This window comes from Boleophthalmus pectinirostris, unplaced genomic scaffold, assembly GCF_026225935.1.
Source record: "Boleophthalmus pectinirostris isolate CB_2022bp ecotype Guang Dong unplaced genomic scaffold, ASM2622593v1 HiC_scaffold_7, whole genome shotgun sequence".
Taxonomy (NCBI): domain Eukaryota; kingdom Metazoa; phylum Chordata; class Actinopteri; order Gobiiformes; family Gobiidae; genus Boleophthalmus; species Boleophthalmus pectinirostris.
In genome coordinates, this window is record NW_026571473.1 from 2,492,067 (window position 1) to 2,515,873 (window position 23,807).

Sequence of the window (23,807 nt, forward strand, 5' to 3'; positions counted from 1 at the left end):
ATCAACAGTTCAAAGATGGAATAACACAAGATATGATGAAATACATCCATTTATTGACATGATTTGCAGGTCTTTGAAATTTGGGAAATAATTTTTGTTCCATGTTTCATACATGGTCTGTTTAAAACATATGGAACTTTAGAACCAAAAATGGTACAGAAAAAAGGTCAACAGTTTCATAAACTAGAGTACATATGTATCTGTTCAATACAGTTTTATATCAGATGCATTAATTGGAGTTTTTGCCTTGCTGTTTACTTCTGCTTGACCGGGCCCAAATGTAAAGTAGAGCTGTTTAATGTCATACTAGAGCAATGACGTATCCATAAAACCAAGCAGTGATGGAAAAGTTGCATAATGCACCTTTAAATCCTGTGTTGTTTGGAGAGTAAACTGCCCCAGAATGTATCAGTGATCACATTATTGGTCAGTAAAACATGATCTAATCAGCAGTGAACCTTTGGCACTTCAAATCACAGGTCAGCACTTTTACTTTGAAAGACTGTCGAACCCCTTCAACCAATCACAAACCACTACTGTCCTTCCAACCAATCAGAGCTCTGGACCTTTACTCTAACCCAATCAGATTTCAGGTAGTAATGGAGCCCAGCTTGTGGCTTTGTGGGTGCGGGGGTTTGAAGGGAAGGTGGAAGAAACAGAAATGTTGGGAGTCATTTTTTTGTGAAAGTTGAATTTTAAACCAGTTTTGAGAGTTTGCAAACAGGATGAAGTCCGATTTGGAGGTGTCTGTCAAAGAGAGCATTGAGATGGAGCTGTTTTCTTCTGAGGAGTCGTGCGTGCTGATCCAAACGCAGGGACTACACCAGGTTTGTGTTCAGGACAGTTCAGTAAACATGAAATAAAATATGGTATCATTTCTTACCATAGTTTTGAAAAGAATTAAAATGTGTTTGCTTAAAAGAGCGTTTTCAGTTCCAATGGTGTCCACAGTCTTTTATAACTTGTATAACTTTTTGGTTGGGGTTCATCACCTGCTTGTTCGTATGAAGATGTCATTTGTCTTTATGGAATGTTCCACAGTGTGACATTAAACAGCTGTACTTTACATTTATTTAATTGCAGCTGGATTTATAGCTCAAAAATACCTTGAAAAACAGGTATACTGACTGTGAGCAGGGTCACCTCTCCACAGATCTGACCTCTAATTTAACTTGGTCAGGTTTGGTCTCCATGAAGATAGAACGGTTTAATGCCATACTGTGAAACATTCCAGACAAAGTGATAATATCTCCATGGAGAAAAGCATTTTACAGACCCTCCATCAGAAAAGTTACACAATGACATGTCACTACAGGAGATTCAGTTTCATCTATTCTCTTCTATGTTGCACTCAGAGACTCGTGGAGCACCCGCTGGTCCAGGGAGAAAAAGAGCCCAGACGGAGGAGCCTCTCACTGGACAGGAGGCTGAGCAGAGAGGCCCTCACTGGAGCAGAGAACCAGGAGAACCAGGAGAGGACAGGAGTGGAGAACGACATGCTCATAGAGATGGAGGTGAGCAGCGGGCACTTTTGTTATGTCACTGCGGTTTCAAATGCATTAGAAGTTGTTTCATTACATTTAAACATCTGAATTTAGTTTTAAAGTTGGTCAAACCTTGCTTTAGAATCATGTTAGTACTACTGTTTATTTAGTCCATATTTAAGTTAATCCCTCTTAATACCTTAATTAATAAGCATCAGCCTTCAAATCATGATTTTATTTTGTTATTTTGCAGGTTCTCCATTCTCTTAAGGTGTCCAAATATAAGGTACATTTTACATTTCGACGCTTGTGTTAATAATAATAAAGTTTGTGATTTTATACAATACAATTTCTTTTTCAAAATGAGGGGGAAAAAAGGTTTATATTCTTTTTTTTCCCCTTTGTTCCTCAGTCTTCTTGTGAGCACAGAGCGGGGCGTCTGAAGTGGAAGAAGCTGCCTCTGCAGAATAGTCGTTTTGTGGTCAAAGATCTGGTGTTTCTGCCCAGAGACCAGTACCTGGCCCAGATCGAGAGGTGAGTCACACACATTTAAAGTGCATTTAATCTTTATACACTTTATACTAAATACACTACTAGTAACCAGGAAGAGCTTCTGTGTGTATCATGACCAAGTTTTGTATTCCTTGCCTGTTCTCGTCTTAGTCTCTTAAGTTAATCAGGTCTGGGGCATCTTAGAATGTTGATGGGAAACCACTGGGAATAGCAGATGAAACACCGACTCTCGTGGAAACTACTGAGGTGTCCTTAGTTACACACTTAGTCCCAAACCTTGCCTAGTGTAAATGTGTTTGTGTGAGTGAGTGGTGGTTGGAGGGGCCGATTGCACAGATTGGCAGTCTTTCTTTGATCACTCTACCCCAGGGCAGCTGTAGCTACCACCGAGTATGAACTGAGTGAATACTGTGCAAAATTGTGCAGAAGAGTGCCTCGAAAAGCACGATATGTGACTAATGCTGTTTCTTTTTATTAGAAGTAAATGAAATGAACTGAACTGAACTGAACTGAGTATCTATGTTATTATGTTCTTTTTTCAGACCAAGAGTTTGTTTTCATACCTGACAGTTTGGACTGCTTCCTGCGCTCTTCCTCATAGTCGTCACGTGATGTTACTGTAGCGTGTCCGGTCAGGTTTTCAGGTAGGAAGACGGCGCCAAAACTTGTTTAAATCAGCTGACCGGACACATCACAACAACATCACGTGACGACTCTGAAAAAGAGCACAGGGAGTAGTCCAAACTGACAGGTCTGAAAAAAAGAATCTGATTACATAACTTATCAGAAGACCAAATGAACCTCATTGGACTATGAATGAGTATCTGATATATTTCATTTTGATCTTGCAATATAATTATTTCAATAAAATGTGTGTCACTGCAGAAGCTACCACAAACACCTGGAGAAGTAAGAGGCTCTGCAGGGTCAGAACTAATAACTAAAAGCATCTAAAGCATGTAATGTAACCCTCGTCTGTTTTCAGCCATGTTTTCTCCCAGAGACGAGAGGTGTCTCCGGTCACTGCTCGTATGACGGTGGACCAGGGCTGGTCGGCTGCAGAGATGGACGCCAGACTAAGACTCGTGCTGCAGAGACAGTTTGGGAAAGCAGCGGCGAAAAGCATGGACTTCACATATCTACAGGTGAGATGTGAGGTGCACTCAGGATTGCTACATGTTAGAAGTGTGAGTTTTAGAAGGACATTTGTTAAAATCAGAACAAATGTTGCAGGGATGGTTTGATAGATACAACAGTGATCTGATGACTCGGCTTCAGAGTAACTGCTGGACTCCTTTTTATTTTCAGTCTCTGCATCAGTTATCAGTAAAAACTTAGCAGTGTCTGAACTGAAACCGCTGGATCAGGTTTATGCAACAAGTTGTAAATTCCTTGCTTACAGAATCCATGTAGCATTCATTTATTTGTTTTTCAAAATAAAACCAAAAATAAGAAAAGGAAAGAACAACTATTTTTGTCATTATTTGTCTCTAAAACGAAAAGGAAAAAATGGATAGGACTGAATCAGGAGTAAAACGGGACTAAGCCAAGTCTAAACCAGGACTAAACCAGGACTAAACCAGGACTAAACCAGGACTAAACCAGGACTAAACCAGGACTAAACTGGTCTCAGTCCTAGTCTCAGTCCTGGGGCTCCAGGAGCACAAGCACAGATAAAAGGCCTCATAGGACTATAGGCAATAATCAATTTCTTTATTTAATGTTTTTATTATTATTATTATTATTATTATTAGTATAGTAGTTAGTAGTAGTAGTAGTAGTAGTAGTAGTAGTAGTAGTAGTAGTAGTAGTAGGGATGTGTCGATATTTATTTGTACTGCTACAGATGTGCTCTATCAAAGTTTCATTATATTTTGTACAGTGACAATAAATCTAATCTAAGGTTTGAAGTAAATAAAAACCCATGTCATTGAGTAAATGCAAGATGGATACGTTTAATGCCACACTGGGACATTCCAGACAAATCAACAACATCTCCATGGAGACAAGCAGATGACGGATCCTCTACCAGAAAAGTTACACAGAGCACTTTTTAACCGCATATTAACGGTGTGTTTGTGTTGTTTTTAGTGTGTGCAGAGCTCCAGATGTCTGTTCGTCCCCGTGGCCCCCGATGAGGGCTGGAGCGGGGCCCGTGTGCTCCAGGTCTCTACTCTGGGGCCTCTGTATCTGCTCATTCACCAAAACACCTCCCCCTCACAGGTATTTAAAGTTTAATATTACGCAAAATTACCTCTGAACTTGAAGTCATGTTATAATGTTTTTACTTCCTCAAAAACAGAGCTGGAGTTGTGTTTTGTTTCATTCACATGTTTGACTAACTCTTTATTATTAGTCTGTCTACATCTTCAAAGATCCAAATGTTCTGATCCACCTTGTGATTTTATTTAGCTACATTTTTACATTTACTTCAGCAGAGATTGGCATTTCTAGAGCTAAAATTATCCAAATACTTCTAGTGAGTTTAAAACCCAGTGGAGCACTTCCTGTACTACCACATGACATCACAAGGTGGAACAGAGCGTTTTCTGTTTGAGCTAATAACTCAGCCTAAATTTTCAGGATTTGTGTGTTAAACATGTGTGAATGAAACAAAACACAACTACAGATCTGTTTGTGATAAGGAAACTACATTTAAACAGGGATTAGAAAATAATAAATTCTCTTTCAAGTTTTTGGCGGGATAGGACAGTATTTTTCGGACTATAAGGCGCACTTAAAATCCTTTAAATTTTCAAAAAAATTGACAGTGTGCCTTATAATCCAGTGCATTTTATGTATTAATTCTGGTTGTGTTTACTGACCTCGAACTGATTTTATGTGGTACACAGCGCTCAAAAATCTGTCAAAATGTTTTAGAGCGACTTTGCTAAACTATGAAGTCGCAGCGCTTGATGGATTGTCGGAGCATTACAGCTACTGTAGTCAGGAGCCTCGCAGAGTCCGACAGAAGCTGAGGACACCAGCACACAAGGAGAGAGCGTTTTTTTTTCAGCACTCGTAGTTTACGCAAATGAGTCATGTGGTTTTAAGTTTTCTGTAAAACGTAAACAAATGTGCACAAAGCTGCATTAAACACATTATTACTTAATGTATATTTGAGTCGTCCTTATAGGAAAAAAAACAAACAAACAAACAAAAAAAAAAACTTAGACTACGTTCACACTGCAGCCTGAAGTGACACAGATCAGATTTTTTCAAATGTGACCCAGGACACTTGGATATGTGCTCCTAAAACCGATACATACCCGATCTTTTGACATGTGACTTCAGTCTGAACGGCCAAAGTGCATTCATCCACCTACAGGTTATCACACGGTGGACTTGGCTATGCCAAACAGGTTGACTATTGTGCAGTAACAAGCACCTGTTGCAAGCCAATACAGCCCGACACCGATGCGTTTGCTCATGGAAATAGGCCACCGAATATGTTTCCTGCCGCGAGAGTGGCACAAGTAGGTGCTCACAAATGTACACAAACGTTCTTCTCGCCATACGAAAATTGTTAATGAACTCCATGTCACTGAAGCGAAGCACATCACTATCCCACCACTCTTGGATGTGGAGACGTAGCCAAAAGTTCCTTTCAACGGATTGCCCCAAGAAACACCATGACCAAAAACCTCGTCCTTCTCCTTTTCAATCTCCTCCTTAAAACAAGTAAGTTGTTCATGTTTTGGCTCTGGTACAAGAGGAACTTTAAAATCTCCAGGTGCTCGATGCTGCGTCCATGTTTGGACAACTTCTGTAAACACAGAGACGCTCACTGCGGTTGACGTTGTCGTGTCTCCAATGCTCATGTGGGACACACTGGAGATCACATACAAGTCACGTTTAATTGGAAATGTGAATGACCTAGCAAAAACATCTGATTTCACAAAAAAAAATCCAAATTGAGCATTAAGGCCTGCAGTCTGAATGTAACCTTAAAAGATCCACCCACATTCACATTCATAATCCACATTCACCAAGACAGGGAGGTAACAGCGGGCGAGTTACACCACAATCGTGGACATCTGGGCTAAGGATCAGTCTCAAGTGTCGTCTGTTTGTTTCACTTAATTCGCCTTATAATTTAGTACACCTTATGTATGAAAATATGCGAGAGAATTCAACATTATTGATATTGCGCCTTATAATCCGGTGCACCTTTATAGTCCGAAAAATATGGTACACTGCTACATAATTCATATATCTTACACCATATTTTCAATATCTTCTGTATGTATCTAAAATCTAGAAAGTAATATTTATGTTTATTTTAGGCAAGTAGAGATTTACATTCTTATACAATGGAACATATAACATAAGTGAAATAATAGAAATGAAAATAACCACAAAAAAAAAAAAAAAAAAAAAAAAAAAAGGAGTGGGAAGAAGAAAACTTAGAGTTAAAGTAGTTAAAAACAAAAACAAAACAAAACAAATTAAAATACATTAAATGAGAGGGTGTGTCTAAACTTGTCACTTGTAGCCAACATCCTTCTCTGTGCCCATAATGTCCTGCCAAACTATTTCGTAATGCTGTCTGCTCTCTGCTGAATTATTGTTGAATCGAGGCCAGAGTTTAGCTGATAGACCTGTCTGTGATGCTGTTTTAAATTCTTCATTCACTGAAACTTCCCCAGCAATTATTAGGTAATTCTGTCTGATAATTTTGCTCCCCGAAGGTTAAGAGTGAGACGCCTTTGTATCGATCAGAGAACAACAGGTGAGAGAAGAGTTACAGTACGCTTTGACCAAAAAGGAAATATGTTGTGAATTTTATTTTATTTATTTTTTCCAGAAAGGATGCTGGCCCAGAAGTCAACAAAGATAATGATACTAGCAACAAGAGGTCAGAGGAGGTAAGCTTCTGAACCAACCAGGAAAAACGTGTCAACTATTTCTTTTTAAAACAAGATAGTGTCAGAATACCACCTGGTGATTTGTTCAGAGCCCCAGTGACTGAGATGTGACAGAGATTTAAAAAAAAAAAAAAAAAAATCACACCTGGGGAAGTTGTGTAAATTGCAGAAAGTACAGACGTGGACATCTTAATGACAGACTGACAGCTGGAGTTTCTCAGTTACGTGATTTTACTGTAAGGAAGAAACGGAGCACTTCAGTGAACCGTGAGAACGTGACGTAACGTAGACTTAGACAAACTTTATTGATCCACAAGGGACATTTTTTTGGGCACATTCACTCACACATCACAATATAATCTAATAACAAAGAGAAAAATATAAATGGTAATAATACATTCTAAATAAGTAGCAAAAAAGAGCAAGAGGCAAGAGTCAAATAAGACATAATGATATAAATACAAGTCAAAATAGAAAAATAAGTAATAAAATATAAAAATCACAGCTTCATACAAGAAGTGCAACAATGAAATGATGATTGACAGGACATAGGCTATCCATTACATCAGGGTGAGTAGTTGTACAGTTGTAGGGAGTATTATCTGTTACATAAGGGTGAGTTGTAGTACAGTTGTAGGGAGTATTATCTGTTACATAAGGGTGACTTGTTGTAGGGAGTATCATCTATTATATAAGGGTGAGTTATGTACAGTTGTAGGGAGTATTATCTGGAAGGTTTTTCTTTTTTTCCTCCAGTTTATGGTTGTACAAACTAAGAGTCTGACTTTCTGTTCTATACAAACACATGCACTCTGGGTCCTAATCTATTTTAGATCTTCTGATAAGAATGATTGACAGGTGGATTGGCCAATCAGAGAAATGCATGGTCCATTACTGAAAACAAAATGACATGGAGGAATTGAAAACATTGCAGACTTGTGAAGTGAAGCACTAAACACTGGCACGATCTGTGGGAGGAGTTTGATTTAGTTTTAAAAGATGGATGAGTGAGGGAAATAAATTAACCTGATTGGACGGCTCTGTTTGAGTTTGGAAGAGGAGGTGAGGGACTCTGTCCATCCGCTGTCCATCATCTGTCCATCTGTTTTCCATCTGCTGTCCATCCTCTGTCCATCCTCTGTCCATCCTCAGGCTACCTTTGATATTTTGCGGTGACATCACACTGGGGGTGGTCTATGTGCATCTTAAGGGTGAAATGTTCAGCAGTTTCCATGGTAACATAATGCACACTTTTGCAAGCATTGTCAAAAAAAAAGTTTTAAGTTTGTCTAAATACTCAAAGAATAAAACAAACAAAATTGATCAAACAACACATTTTCTCTCGCACATAAAACTACGGTCACAAGTTAGAGAGCAAAAGGTGAGAGTGACTAGTTTTTCAGTGAGTGAGGCTACTGAAAATGTGTTCTTTAAATCAATTTAGTATTTTTATGAGTTTAGACTATTTTTAATACATTTTTGTGTTTGCTAATATGTGCTTTGTGTAACCATGACAACTGCTGGACATTACGCCATAGAGATACACATAGAAATGGTACTGGCATCATGGTGTTCTATCTGTCAGCTCAGGGAGGAGTTGCAGAGCGTCCTTACTTCTTTCACACGTGATGCCGCCGGGGTGGAGCTCCCCCTGCAGGTGAGGAGAGGCGAGGTGCTGCCCTGGGCCCTGAAGGCTGTGAGGAGGTCTGGCTTCTGCTTCAGAGACGTCCCCATCGTGTCCTTCAGTGGAGAGGAGACAGAGGGCCACCACGGGGTGCAGCGGGAGTTCTTCAGGTGAACTATAACCGCACGGCATTTTGGCTGCACTGGCTCCAACCTAAAGCATGTTACTGAAAATAGAAGCCTTTATTTTTAAGTTTATGAACAACAATACTCTTCTGAGGCAAAAGTGAAGTGGACCATACTGCGATCTGCTGCGAAGTATCAGTAGTGTTCCAGCTTTCTGTTTTGTTTGGATCCAGGCTGATGCTGCAGGAGCTCCAGAAAACGTCGTTGTTTGAAGGCCAACCTGGTCGCCGCCTCTTCACCTCCGACCTCTCGGCGCTGGAGGAGTGGGGCTACTATGAGGCGGGCGTTCTGATTGGCTGGTCCCTGGCTCACGGTGGGGCGGGGCCACGTTGTCTGCACCCTGATCTGTTCAAGGTAGTGTCACAATCATAGACTGTATAAAAATGTGGAAGAGTGTGATGCAGAGTCATGCACCAGGTCGGGTACCGGCAAATAATTGCTGAAACAGGCAGGTTTTAACTTTCTGGTATTTTACAGGCGGGTAGTTATTACACAGTGGTTGGTCAGCACTACACCAGGACTACACCAGGACTACACCAGGACTACACCAGGACTACACCAGGACTACACCAGGACTACACCAGGACTAAACTAGGACTAAACTAGGACTAAACTAGGACTAAACTAGGACTAAACTAGGACTAATCTTGAGAGAGAGAGAACCCTGAGTCCGCGGTGTCTCAAAGTGCAGTAGTTAGGGTTAGTCCTGGTTCGGTCTGTGGCATGTGTGGCTCAAAAGTCCCGCATCTCGATCAGTGTTTGTTCTGCTCAGTAAATAATCCCTGTGAAGTGATGACAGCCGAGTCGCGTCTGTGAATTTGTTTTCGTACTGAAGAAAGTGTAACTGTATCATTTCATTTTGTGATTGTAATTCCTGAAGATGTAACTTTTCAGTTCATATTCTAATGGTGCTTCATTTAGAATGCTTTCAAATTGTGTGTGATTTATTACAGGCACGGATGGGTAACGGGTGAAATGTTAACGAGTCCGGGTGGGTGCGGGTTTAACTTTAGTAAAATCACGGGTTATCGGCGGGTGCGGTGCTGAACTGGGCAGGTGCGGGTCTCCAAAAATGTAAAAAAAAAAACTCAAAAAAACCCCCCAAAAAAACAGGACTCTGGCGTGACGTCATCCATAGAGCTCAGCACCGCTCAAATGATGCTCACGATGCTCACAGTTACAGGGGTAAATTTGAAGCCAGGCTCTATGTTATGAATAGGATTACTTTGACAGACGAAATAAAAAAATAAATAAATCCTGGAACGAGTGGGTTAATACGAACATTTTAAGACCAAATGACGAGACTCACAGCAGCAGTTGCACAGAGGGGACACGATATTCTAATGTAAGTCAACGGGAGCCAGAGTCAGAAAGAGCTGGAAGTGCTGCATGTGACCCTCCGATTTGGAATGCAGCATCTACAGTAGTGCGTTGGCTATATCCATTTCATATCCATATCGCCCGATCTAAAACAACTCCACATACAAAGTCGTCCTCAACCCTTAACCAGGTCCCTTCATACCCCACTGACCTCCTCCAGCCCCACTCTCCACTTGTTTCACAGCACAGACAATCTCCAATAATCTTATTTTTACTTTATTTTGCAGTAATCTAGTCTCTTGTGCCTGTAAAAAACTTGCTTATTATTATTCTGGATACACACTGAAGTTCTTCTTGTTTAATTTCTGGACACAGGGGCTACTGTACAAAAACAACAAAAGGTGTCAAATCAAAGGTGTCACGCCATAATATCCTCCAACTGAAGAAAAAAAAAGTGTATTGCAATATATACTTTTTTGTGATTTTCTTTCTATTTGGAAGTACCGGTAAATAAACACCTTTAGGATTTAGGATTTAGGATTTACATTTTATTCATTTTATTTTTATTTCAAATTTTGTAACATGTCCTCTGTAATGGACGCCAGGGACATGTTGGTGAATGTGAAGTTAACGACCTAACAAAAACTAACGAGCTTCCTCAGTCATCTCAAAAAGTTGCACTTTTAATTTCTTCTTTTTTTTTTTTTTTTTTTTTAATCATAGTGCAGCCACAAACTAACTACTCTCCCCATTAAGAGTATACTTCAAAACACTTAAATAGACAAAAATAGATAGACTCAATGTCCACTATAAAGGACACAAATGAATAGGCCGTGCCTCAGGAGGTTCAGTCAGATCATTACATCATTATTAGTTATTTTTCTGGTAAAAATCAAAAATCTTCAGGTCCAGTTTTGTTCTATTTATTTAATTATTAATTTTGGAGTTGATAAATGTCTGCCTAGTTTTGATAGTAGTGTTAGTGTTGTTTTGTATCTGGCAAACCCTACTTCCAGGTGGTAGACTTCTACTTTAGCCACAGCTGCCCTGGGACATGTTGACAGTGTGAAGTGTGGCTGCCAGTCTACAGTTAAAGGTGCCGTGTGTAACTGTAGGAGTGCATGTTTCTCATAGTATTTTTGAGCAGCAAATCATCATCAAAGTTACACAGTTCACCTTTAACCAGTCACAGAACTACCACGGCACTATCACAAAGTCTTTTCCAGAACTATATTTTCAAGTTTGTGCCATTCCTTTCCCTTTTTTAAACTGAATACATAAGGTCAAACTAAGGTAGTATGAACTGAATGACACTTAGAAGAAAAAACGCCTACACTTCTCGTATTTGTGTTTCTGCTGATTGATGTGATAGACTGTTACACAAACTGTGAGCTCACTGTTCTCACGTCATGTGGGTCAGGTCCATTGTTACTTAACCTCATAACCAGTGTTAAAGGATTCATTTAAAGATGAATAACATGTACAATTTACTTGATTAGCTTTTAACCATAATGGCATTCCCTCAAAATCAAAGGTGCAACGTGGAACTTTTTGGCTGCGGGTCCATCACCTGCTTCTTTCTATGGAGATGTCACGGTTCTGTCTGGAATGTTCCACAGTGTGACATTAAACACCTCTTCTTTACATTTATTCACTTACAGGTGGTTTTATAGCTCAAAAACACCTAAAGAAACACTGTGACTGTGACTGCAGTGAGGTCGCCTCCCCACAGATCTGACCTGTAACTTCTGTCGTTTCATCTCCATGAAGCTAGAAAGGTTCAATACCAGACTGCCAAACATTCCAGTCAAGTTATACAGTGGTCTAAAACCCCTTTATTTAGAAATTAGAAATTTAGAAATTTATATTTTTAACAAATACAGTAGAAAACACCTTTATTTTGTGTAAACTGTGCTTAACATTTAGTTTGACATCATACTAGGGAGAATTCATCAATCTGTTTCAAAAATATGTAAAAAATTACAGGAAGTTCTAGGAGTTCAAATTCTCTCCCCAAATTGTTTGTTGATTGGTGTAAAACTATAATTTAGATTTACAATAGTTATAATCTCATCAGGTCAAAATTAGAGAATCATAAAAATCATTCGTACTTTAAGAACTGTGACACTGATACGATAATTATTACATCATCTTATCATTTAATGTATGAAAGCTGGAATAATACTTTTTGGGGATCCGTATTTATTGTGTGTATACAGTTTTTTTGCAACAGTGAGAAATTTGTGGTTATTTTTTAGCTATCCGATAAGAGTTAAGCCATAAGGTTGAATAAATAAATAAATAAATACCATCCATGACTCTTTACAGATACAAACTAAGTAAAGTGTTTCATTCTGTTTATTTATTGCAGATCATATTTTAGTGACGATATTGAACATTTGGGTCTGGTCAAGTGGTAACGGAGGGAAACAGGGGCAGATTTTTGACATTCAAATGTCTCTTATTCAGAAACTAGAGGGACTATTGAAATAAGTAAAGTATCAGAATGTAGGAAAGAGTTACACTCCAACAGGGTCAAGTTAAACCTGTGATATTCTTTCAAGTTGTTGACAAAAAATGTAAAAACTCATGTTGGTAACGGAGGGAATGAAATATGCAGCACTTTTTGGTCAATAAATCCAAACAGTGATAACTCTTGGTTCTCACTTCCATATCCTTAACAAACTGGTTTGAATATTTGCTTCATATAGTTTTCTACCATATGGTACAAGATTAGGTTGAAAAACCTCTTACTTTTTGACTCATGAGATTTTTTATTAAGAAAGGTCATGGTAACGGAGGGAAAAGTAACGGAGGGAAAACTGTACAAACAAGTAGAAGGTGCAGGATTTTACATCATTTGTCAACTTTATTTTTCCGAATACTTTAATATTACTTCAAAATGAAAGGAAAATATTTCTATTTACAACTCCATCCTCAAACCTAATTCAAAACAAACAAGAGAACAACAGGTGTAGTCAGGTCAGGTCCAGAGGTGTGGAAGCTCCATTATGGTCATGAATTGTTCTGCTAATTAGACCCAACACCCTGTACAGGTCAATAGGTCGAACTAACAAACACAAACTGTAAACAAGTGTGTGTGTTAGTTTCAGAGTAGTTAGCTCCTCCCTGCAGATATAAGGAAGTGTCCACCAGCGTCTGACCAGAACTGAAGAAGCAGCTTGGATGAGCTGAGAAACATCTTCAACCAAACTAACTTTTGTCCAGTCGACAAACTGAATTTTCTCCTCATATTTCTATAAAATATGTCAGTCCTTCCAAGCAAATTTTTATCATTTTAAATTTTTTTTTTTTTGAAAAATCCTGTACCTTCATCAACAGTTCAAAGATGGAATAACACAAGATATGATGAAATACATCCATTTATTGACATGATTTGCAGGTCTTTGAAATTTGGGAAATAATTTTTGTTCCATGTTTCATACATGGTCTGTTTAAAACATATGGAACTTTAGAACCAAAAATGGTACAGAAAAAAGGTCAACAGTTTCATAAACTAGAGTACATATGTATCTGTTCAATACATTTTTATATCAGATGAATTAACTTGATTTTTTGGCCTTGCTGTTTACTTCTGCTTGACCGGGCCCATTTAGAATAGTTTTTGTGGTTTAAATCTGTTCTTGGGTTATTACGTCAGTGGCATAAATTACTTTCAGTATTATTGTTTATTTATATTTACTTCAGAAATACATTGTACTTCAAAACATTATCGTGACAGGCCTAGTCAAAACCACATGTAGATAAGAAGGTGCATGACGTGACGTAACTGTATCAAAATAGTGATCAACATATGAATAAAACAGAATCTAATAAAAACTGAATCTAATAAAATCTCAACATTTCATACTGTGTCAAAGGCCAAAGTGAACAAGTGCGTTTTATGACGAGAGTTACAAACAGGTACAGAAGAGGCTTGTCTAATGTGATGTAAAAGCTCTGTCCCCTCTGAGCTTCTGTCCGCTCTTTGACACGCTCAGGAATAAGAATGTGTATTTGCTCTGGTGAAATGCCACTATAAAATGCTGGGAAATGTTTGTTACTGATAATAAATGTATATAATTGAAATAGTGATCTACAAAAGTTATAGTTTAATTGTAAATACCAGAAAAAGCATAATATGTCTGGTCTAATATTGAATGAAAATCCCAAAGAGATTCACTTTCATTTGCGTTGTGTAACTTCCCGTCAAATGTTTTTCTCCATGGAGATGTTATTGCTTTGTCTGGAATGTTTCACAGTGTGGCATTAAACCTTTCTATCTTCATGGAGACCAAACCAGACCAAGTTACAGGTCAGATCTGTGGAGGGGCGACCCCGCTCACAGTCAGAATGTCTGTTTTTCAAGGTGTTTCTGAGCAATAAAACCACCTGTAATTGAATAACTGTAAAGTAGAGGTCTTTAATGTCATACTGTGGAACATTTCGGGCAGAGCAATGACATCTCCACAGAAACAAGCAGGTGACGGATCCCCCAACCAAAAAGTTACATAATACACCTTTTAATGTCAGTCCATTCTTTTCAGTTGATGTGTGGCCACCGCTCCTCTTTGGACGACTTCAGCTGGAGAGATGTGGCAGACTTTGAAATACAGAGTCATCTCCAGCAGGTTAGTCCCAGGAATCATTCTGACTGTATGGGTGTGTGTGGGTGTGTGTGTGTGTACTATTTTGAATAATTCAGAATAAATGTGACTAATCTTCTTTGAACTGGGGCTGGTCCTGTTCTAGTCCAGGCACTTCTGATCTGGTCCAGTTTATCTTGACACTAAAGGAGAGGCCAAAATCAAACATTTTTTTAGACAGTTTTAAGACATGAGCATTTGCACCAAAATGACAAAAATGAATTAACACTTAATGCTTTTTTTTTTTTTTAATATAACACTTTATAAACAGTCCATAATCAGAAGATAATGTAGATCAGGGGTCTCCAACCTTTTTCCTGCGGTGAGCTCCTTTACAAAACTAAAATACCAAAGAGTTACTCATTTTTGCAGCCACAAGAAATTGAGACGATTTAAGAGAAATAGGATGAGCCTTTGGGTACAGTTAGATGCCTATAAAACATAAACCACTGTCCATTTATTAGTGCACCAACTTGGACTTCAAAATGACATTTACAACACAAGGCAACTAATTAACCATTTTTTATTTTATTTTTTATTTTTTTGTTATTCAGCACAATGGTGAAATTCTGAAATCTTTTGGTGAGCTACTTTTAAGGCGGTGGAGATCTACTGGTAGTTCCGGAGCTACAGGTTGATGTAGGTGATGTAGATGCTACGATAAGTTCTTAAAGTGCCTATGACAGATTAGATGACTCATTTTAATAAAAACACACCCAGAATTTACACCAGGAGCGTCAGTGGCATGTAACATAGGCAGAGCTGCAGATGAGCCTACTTTTAAAAGGTTAAATTTACACCAGAGACAACAGAGCTGCTCCTGTGACGCCGACTTCTGTGGATTCTCACATTTAAACACTAAACTTTTTACATTGCTTATGTATTCACTGTTTTTTGGATGAATTATGTTTTAAATCTCAAAACAAAAGTTAACAGCGATAATGAGCCGTATCTGCGGTGCTGCATTAATGAAGCTACTCACCATTTCACTTTGGTCGTTGCTCCTCGCGCCTTTTCCTTCAGAAGTTGTTCTTATAACGTTTCTGTCTGATGTCATAAAGTGTTTAATTTATCCTCCACGGCTGTAAACGTTCCATAGTCCATCACGAGTCATTCCTTGAGCTCCTGGATGCGTCGCACGGTGTTTATACGACTGTAGTGGTTTTAGAGAGTGTGCTGTTACCACTTTGGTGTAAACTGGGGGTTAAGGTCATTATATTTAAGATTTGGCTAAAAAAGGAATCATTCTTTTCACACTCTGACCATTTTTTAGGTTTAAAATTGTACTTCCTGGTTGGAAATCATGACATCAGGCTAAAGGGAGTTCCATAATTGTTACCTAAAAAACATATTATACAGTGGTGTAAAATCTCTTTATTTCTGGAGAAATGATTTTTAACAAATATAGAAGAAAACACCTTTATTTTGTGTAAACTGTGCTTAACTTTTTGATAGAATTCTCTCTAGTATGATGTCATCAATCTGTTTTAAAAAATATGTTCAAAAGAGGAAGTTCTAAGAGCTCAAATTCTCTCCCAAAATAGTTTGTTGATTGGTGTAAAACTATAATTTATATTTACAATGTTATAATCCCATTAAATTAAGTCAAAATTAGAGAATCATAAAAATCTGTCATTCGTACTTTAAGAACTGTGACACTGATACGATAATTATTACATCATCTTATCATTTAATATATGAAAGCTGGAATAATACTTTTTGGGGATCCGTATTTATCGTGTGTACTTTTTCTTTGCAACAGTGAGAAATTTGTGGTTATTTTTTAGCTATCCGATAAGAGTTAAACCCTAAGAGGTTGAATAAATAAATAAATGCCTTCTATGGCTCTTTACAGATGCAAACTAAAGTATTTTGTTCTGTTTATTTATTACAGCTCATCGTTTTTTGACAATATTGAACATTTAGAATAGTTTTTGTGGTTTAAATCTGTTCTTGGGTTATTACGTCAGTGGCATAAATTAGTTTCAGTATTATTAGTTATTTATATTTACTTCAGAAATGCATTGCACTTCAAAACATTATCGTGACAGGCCTAGTCAAAGCCACATGTAAATAAGAAGGTGCGTGACGTGGCATGACGGTATCAATAGTGATCTCTGCTGTGACAAAATGGTGCTTTTAATTCTGTCAAATCACTCACAGCCATGCTCCTGTCCAACCCAACTCCAACTTTTATTCTTGTTTTTTGTTTGTTTTTAGTTTTTATTAAAGGCACACTAGGCAACTTTTCAGGTAGAGGGTCCGATGCTACCTTATTGCCTCCATGGAGATGTTACTGGTTTGCCTTGAATGTTCCATAGTATGCCATAAAACTGTTATTATCTATTTTATGTTAAGTGAATTTCAGATATTTTTATTGCTTAAATTACGTTAAAAACATGCCGTCTCATTGTCAGTGTAGTCGCCTCTCCAAAGATCTGACTAGTAACTTGGCCTTGCAGCATTGCTTCTTTTGAAATTGATGGTGTAGAAAATTCCAGGTAAACCAAGGACATCTCCATGGAAACAAGAAGTTGGTGCACCCTCCACCAGGAAAGTTATAGGCGAGTTTCAGCTGACGTCATTGTTATTAAAAGCCTGCGTTGCATGCTGGGAAATATTTTGGTCGGAGGCAAGAAACACAGTGCATAACCTCGTGTATTTCTCCCCGATAATGGTAAATTCCTGCTGCATTATCGGATGCACAAATAGAAGCACGGAAAAAGGAAAATGTCTTTTTCGTATTCTGAGTGAAAAGAACCACTAACGGTGAATTAAACGGCTTTCAAAGTTTCACAGAGCAAACGTAGAAGATCCTAACAAACCGTGGACTCCAACAAGTTCAACAACACATCCAGACTCTTGGAGGTTTTCATCTTTTCTGCTGTGAATGACCCAGGAGTTTCCACCAAGTCATTGTGGATATCACCCAAGTGAATATTTGTCCAGGTAGTTGGCGATTCCGACCAGAAATTTGGTTTGGTCCACCTTTTGTCGGGGTTGAAAAGGGTGATTTGTCGTCCATCGATGCTTATGACCAATTTCTGGTCAAATGGTCTTGGGTCCTCTGCCGTTAGAGTGGATAAATAACCGGGATCAATACCCTGTACGTGCTTTCTCACTCCGTCCGTCATGTTGAATTAGTGTTTATTGCCGCCGACCAAAATAATTCCCAGCATGCAACGCGCGCTTTTGTCAACAATGAAACTCACCTATACAATGCACCTTTATAAGTAGCTATATTTTTATTTATTTATTTTTTTCTTATAGAGAGTCCACCACTTGCATTGCCTTTGCTTAGAACGTTCCACTTAAGGAGTTAAACTTGAAAATATCTCCATCAGGGGTGTAGTGGGTGTGGTTATGCAGGGGTACGCCGTCTACCCATTTTGAATATTTCATAGCAAAGTACAATCAATTGTCAATTATCAGTTATCAATAGAGAAATCTGGCTTTCATCACATTCTAGAATCTGAAAACTATCAAATGTTTTCCAACTGTCCGTCTTGTTTGGCTCCAGGTTGATGTCTGAGGAGCTGCAGAAAACGGCATGAGTCCTGAGAAATTTGTGCTTTGTTTATTTTATTTATTTATTTATTTCAGTCGCAGGTATATTTTGACATTAATTCACAGACAGTCATATTTAAAATACACAGACTGAAAAGGTGCAGGCTGAAGCTTAAGCTTATTATGCCCTTTACCCTTTGTTCCTTTATCAGAGCTTCATCTTGACACCAGTTCATCTTCATAAATACAGCAAGAAGAAACAAACAAATCAGAAACAGAACAACAAAGTTCTACGGCACAAACTCAGTATCATAATTCATGTGTCTGTCCAGAGTTAAACATTTAAACTTCTTTATAAAGTGAAAGAGACTGGTGCACAGTTTTAGGTTTTCTGTACATTTGTTCCAGAGCTCCAGCCCTTTAACAGATTTACAAAATTTCATCATGTTTTCTTTTTGATAAACATGCCCGTGCCTCTGAGCTCAGATTGGCTCTTTCGGATTTTGAACATGTTCTGTAAAGATTTTGACAGGAGATTGTTGTTTACTTTGAACATGATTTTCAGAGTGTAAAGGTCGACTAAATCATAAAATTTCAGAGTTTGAAGGTTTATTAATAACGCATTGGTTGATTAAAAGTTGATAATGTGATTGCTCTTATTGTCTTTTTTTTGCAAGATAAAGACTGGATTTGTATGAGTCTTATATGTATTTCCACAGTTTCTTTTGTTATTATTACCTCGTTGTACTTTTATTTCCACAGCTACAAACCTGTTCAGATGTGAGGCTGTTCAGTCCCAGTCTGCGTGAGTGGCTGTCTCATTGTGGTGTGCCTGAGATCTCCTCTGCAACCACTGAGGACATTTCAAACATCTACAAAAGAGCTGTTAAGCACTACATCCATGACAGGTAAGAGAGTATCAAAACACCACCAATTTTTAAAGGGTCCATACTGCCTTATTTTCTGATCTATGTTATTATAATGTAGATTCCTCATCACAAACAGACCTGGAGTTGGGTTTTGTTTCATGATTTCTTCTCTCAAACAGAAAACACTTTGTAACGCCTTGTGATGTCATACAGGAAGTGCTCCACTGTGTTTTTAAACTCCATACACCTTCACCAGAATCATTTGGATAATTTCAGCCCTGTAATTGCCAATCTGTACTGAACAAAAATCAAAAGGTAGATGTTAACTTGAAAACAACCACTTGTTTTGGCTAGTTCCGGTTCTTCCAAAGAGTGCAGAGTCATGGGAAAATAAATCTGTATATAAATATTATACAGAGGACAGCAGGTTACACTTGGATAATCAGACAGTGTGTTCAGACCTTTACGACGATGTAAATTCTTCACTGGAGGAAGCTTCTGTGTGTATAAAAGTAGGTGTCTAAAAGCTAATGCGTCAACTTAATCTAAATCTCAAGATAGAATGCAAAACAACTTCATAAAATTACATCTAATGACAAGTCAGTTGTTTTTCTGTGCAAAATCCTTCAGATAGATATTTTAACATCAGTTCATTTTAATTTCAGTTAGTAGTGTTAATTTTGAGACTCAAGGACCTACTTTTCTAAGCACAGAAGCTTCCTCCAGCGGAGTATATACATCGTAACAAAGGTGACTGAAAAACACACTGACTGTAAATCTGTATCTGTAACCTGCATCGCACGACTCGGGTAAATCCCAATTAGAGTGTGGATCGGGCTGAATTTTTCTGTCTGAGCCCAGCCTGCATCTGACAGAGTAGTGATCAAATCCAACCCGAGCCCTGACCTGAGGCATTAACATATTTGTGTCCTAACCCGACCGAACCTGGCACAATTAAAATCACACAATTTTCACCAGCTGACTCATGACACATGTAGGATATTGTTTGTGATCCTCTAACGGACACAGAGATGTAAAATACAAACTTGGGATATACTGAAAATAATGATTAGATTTTATTCCTCACCTCTCATAGAAATTGTCCTTTGCAAATAATTACACCAGTCCACAAAACTGCAATGTTAATTCAATTTGAGTCATTCTTTAAAAGTAAAAAGGTGGGAGTAGTTCCTCACGTGTGTTTGTTTACATCCACACAGCGCACAGATCGAGATGAAGCTGCAGATTCACGATAGTAACTCTACTTCCTGTGGACTTTATCTCCAATCTTTTATGCTTTATAAATCATGTATCTGAAGATTTGCACCACATTTCCCAAAAAATAATAACACAGTTTTGAAGTTTTTAGGTTCTTTTTTTCAGACCTAGAGTATTATTTTATACCTGACAGTTTCGACTGCTCACTCACGTCTTCCTCAGAGTGGTCACGTGATGTTGCTGTGACGTGTCTGGTCAGCTGATTCCAGTCTGAGGAAGACGCTAGTGAGCAGTCGAAACTGTCAGGTATGAAATAACACTCTAGGTCTGAAAAAAGAACCTAATAACATAGAATATCGGAAGACCAAATGAATCTCATTGGACTAACACAGTTTTGATTTGTATCTAAACCAGAAGTGCAGAGTCTGATCTTTGAACACTTTTCTCAGAGCGACTGGTTTTACAGTAGACAGGAAACAGCTGACACACTGATGTGTCTGAGTCTGATCCGAGCCCCAACATAAGTTTTAAATATTTGTCCGAACCCGTCCGAACTTCAGTCGGTTTTCCATGCTCTATTCCCAATACACAATGAATGGTGCAGCTCCACAGTCTTTGAGAGAAGCCGAAGTAGCCAGGCAGCTCCATGAATAGGGCCGATGCTTTTCTCTTCAGGGTGTCCAGGATGATTGACCAGTTTACCCAGGGCCTGAACAGCTGTGACGGGCTGTGGGATGTGATGAGGTCCCACTGGGAGGCCTTCGCTCCAGTGATGACTTCCGTAGGCTCTAGACCTCTGACGCTGTCAAACTTCAGAGCACTTTTTAGCATCTGCTTCAGCTCAGACTGTGAGGAGCTGAAAGAGGAAGAGGAGGAGACGGCGGCGCACTGGGAGACAGCTCTGGGTCTGATCAGTGGTGAGTGCACAGAAAATCTTCCTGCCAATTAGGGAGGGGACTAGATCTCATGATGCAAGATTAAGGCTACGTTTATATGAAGAGGGTCTGAACAGAAGACGCAAAAGTGGTGTCGCGTCTTTACTTTTTATTTCGCGTGTAGAAGAACGTTTTCGGGAGGAAATCTGCGTGCATACCACCGTATGCAAAAGTGGAATTTGATTGGGTATGCATGTCAGGCAGCTCGATGGTGACACTAGGTGGTGATGTATGTGACGTCAACACATATGTGACATGAGCAGCTCTGACCAGAGTTTGACGGAGTGTAGAAGGAAACGCTACAGCGGAGCATATTCAACTTTTATTCCACTCTGGAGGATGATATCAGGTTTTTGTGTTTTTAAGCCCCAAAAGGCTGTCACCGTCTAAAGGAAAGGCACTTCTAATAAGATATTTTGTCATTTTTACCACAAGCGGGGCCTAACTCTGGACCTAACCAATATGAGAAATGGGTGGAGAAAGTGTCTGTGTTTGATCATAAAATAGTGTTGCATTAAATAGAGAAATATTGATTCACGTTAGGAGCATATGAGCAAAAAGGTCATTCCTTGAGTTAAGATAAGTCCTATACTTTTAAATTCAAGTTCTTATATCAAATCACCGAATACAGCTTTCATTATTGTAACTTTAAATTTTCATTTTTGGGCTCCAAATCCTAATCGAGTCCCAAGTCTTCCTCCTTTTTATCAGATCAATTTATGAACTCCTCTACATAATGACAATGTCATGACGTGCAAGTTCACACCTTCCTTATAACATATATAATATTCGCTACTTGTTTGTCAGATGGTGGAGCTGCTCTGTCCTTTGAAGACCTCCTGACATTTGTCTCAGGAGTGGACCAGGTACCTCCTCTGGGCTTCTCCAGCTCCATCACCCTGCGCTTCTACTCACAGGTCTGTCAAACTGAAATTATGTTTTAGCCTTGTATTTATACTCTGTGGTACTCACACATTGCCTTTGTTCATCTGAGGTGATATGTTTGATTTAGTTAAAAAATGATGTGTGACCAATGAGCTTCTTCGTTTCAAATACATCACTGAAAAAAAAAACACATCTGATCATATGGTTCTGTGAATCTGGCTTGAGGCAGGATAGAGGGAGAAGTGACGAGACTTATACTGTATAAAAAATAGAGATATATCATTCTGGACCTCGTGTGCTGTTTTGAACTTTGCGTTACAACACTGGAACCTCCCCACTATGGGACAAATAAAGATTATCTTTTTAGAGGCTGTTTCACTGACCAAAATATTAGTACTGTTGTCTATATTACCAACTATTCTATGATCTGATACTATTACTGTGATATCAGCAAGTTGAACACTCTGAATTAGAGCAAGAGGCTGGGGTTATATTTATCCTTGTGATTTTCAAGTAACTTGTCTTCTGGATTTTTTGTCAGGATTCTGTTTCATCAGTTGTGCGTCTGCCATTTGCCTCCCTTTGTACTCTGGAGCTGTTTCTACCAAGACGGACAGGTGGCGCTGTGGAGCTGTTGGGGTTGCTGAACAGAGCTGTACATGAGTCTGAGGGCTTCACATATTTGAGTCCAGAGGAACACTGCTTTAAGGCCAGTGGGCGGATCAGGAGGACCTCACAGGATGTGGGATGTGGATGACAACTCAATTTTCGTTGTTGTTCCTTGGGCCTAGACACTTCACCTACCTTGATACCACTGCTTGTGTTTTACTGCTACTTTAATATTTTATTCATCTTTAGACACACTTGAATCACAGATTTATTTATTATAGAATTTTAAAACTGAAAAAGTGCACTAATACTATTTTTGTTTTAATTCCATGACAATAAAGTTTTACTGTGATTTTAAACTTTGTATTGCTATATGATTTACTGTGTATTTAAAAAAAAAACATACATAGAACTATATATTGCATTAGCTTTCAGTTCGTCTATACTTGAACCATTGAATCCATTGGTCATTGTAAATATTTAGCTTAAACCAGTTCATCAACAAACCCAGAACATGCCACTGCCTGACATTCCACTTGCAGTCACCTGTGCTGGACTAATGCAGTGTCAGGCTTACATCATCTACTGTGTGTGAGACCTAACATTGATCTCACTGTGTAACTGTCAAAGGTAATTTTATTTGGTTAAATTTAGTTTTTTGTCTCATTTATTTTCCAGGCCTTCTGAGCCCTGATAGATTTATTTACATGTAGTTAGATCAATATGGTGCTCTGGTTTGCTCCTCAATGTAAATATCACTTTTGATTGGCTAAATGGGTTTTTACAATACCTCACACTGTCGTGCCTTGACTTGTACTTCACTGTCTGATATGGGTATTACATATAATCAGTCTTATTATTAACATGGCAGCTTTTTTGTATTTTCATGAAAATCTTTAAAATGACTGGTAAATCAAGCTACAAGGCTAGTATAAACTTAAATGAATTCCAAATGAATTGAATTGAATGACTGACTATTAAAACTTATGACTAAAACTTTGACAGAAAAGAAAACTGGAATATGGCTTTTTTTTTTTTTTTTTTTTTTTTTTTAACCACCCATCTTACCTGCAGTATATCTTGAGGGCACTGTAGGTTCCTTCCTAAGAATATTAGGACTTTAACTTGGTCCAGATGTTGAGCA

General features: G+C 38.4%; 1 protein-coding gene across 1 annotated transcript; it reads left to right on the plus strand.

Moving 5' to 3' along the window:
• The first annotated feature begins 633 nt into the window (after window positions 1-633).
• Window positions 634-22,956, plus strand: LOC129412073 (uncharacterized). The gene is made up of 15 exons (XM_055164974.1): window positions 634-827; window positions 1,356-1,514; window positions 1,738-1,770; window positions 1,897-2,018; window positions 2,983-3,142; window positions 4,089-4,220; window positions 6,689-6,729; window positions 6,805-6,865; window positions 8,451-8,659; window positions 8,848-9,028; window positions 14,542-14,625; window positions 18,910-19,055; window positions 20,910-21,151; window positions 21,977-22,086; window positions 22,596-22,956. The coding sequence occupies exons 1-15, from the start codon at window positions 726-728 to the stop codon at window positions 22,809-22,811; spliced, it is 1,998 nt and encodes a 665-aa protein (XP_055020949.1). The 5' UTR covers window positions 634-725; the 3' UTR covers window positions 22,812-22,956.
• Window positions 22,957-23,807: the final 851 nt, after the last annotated feature.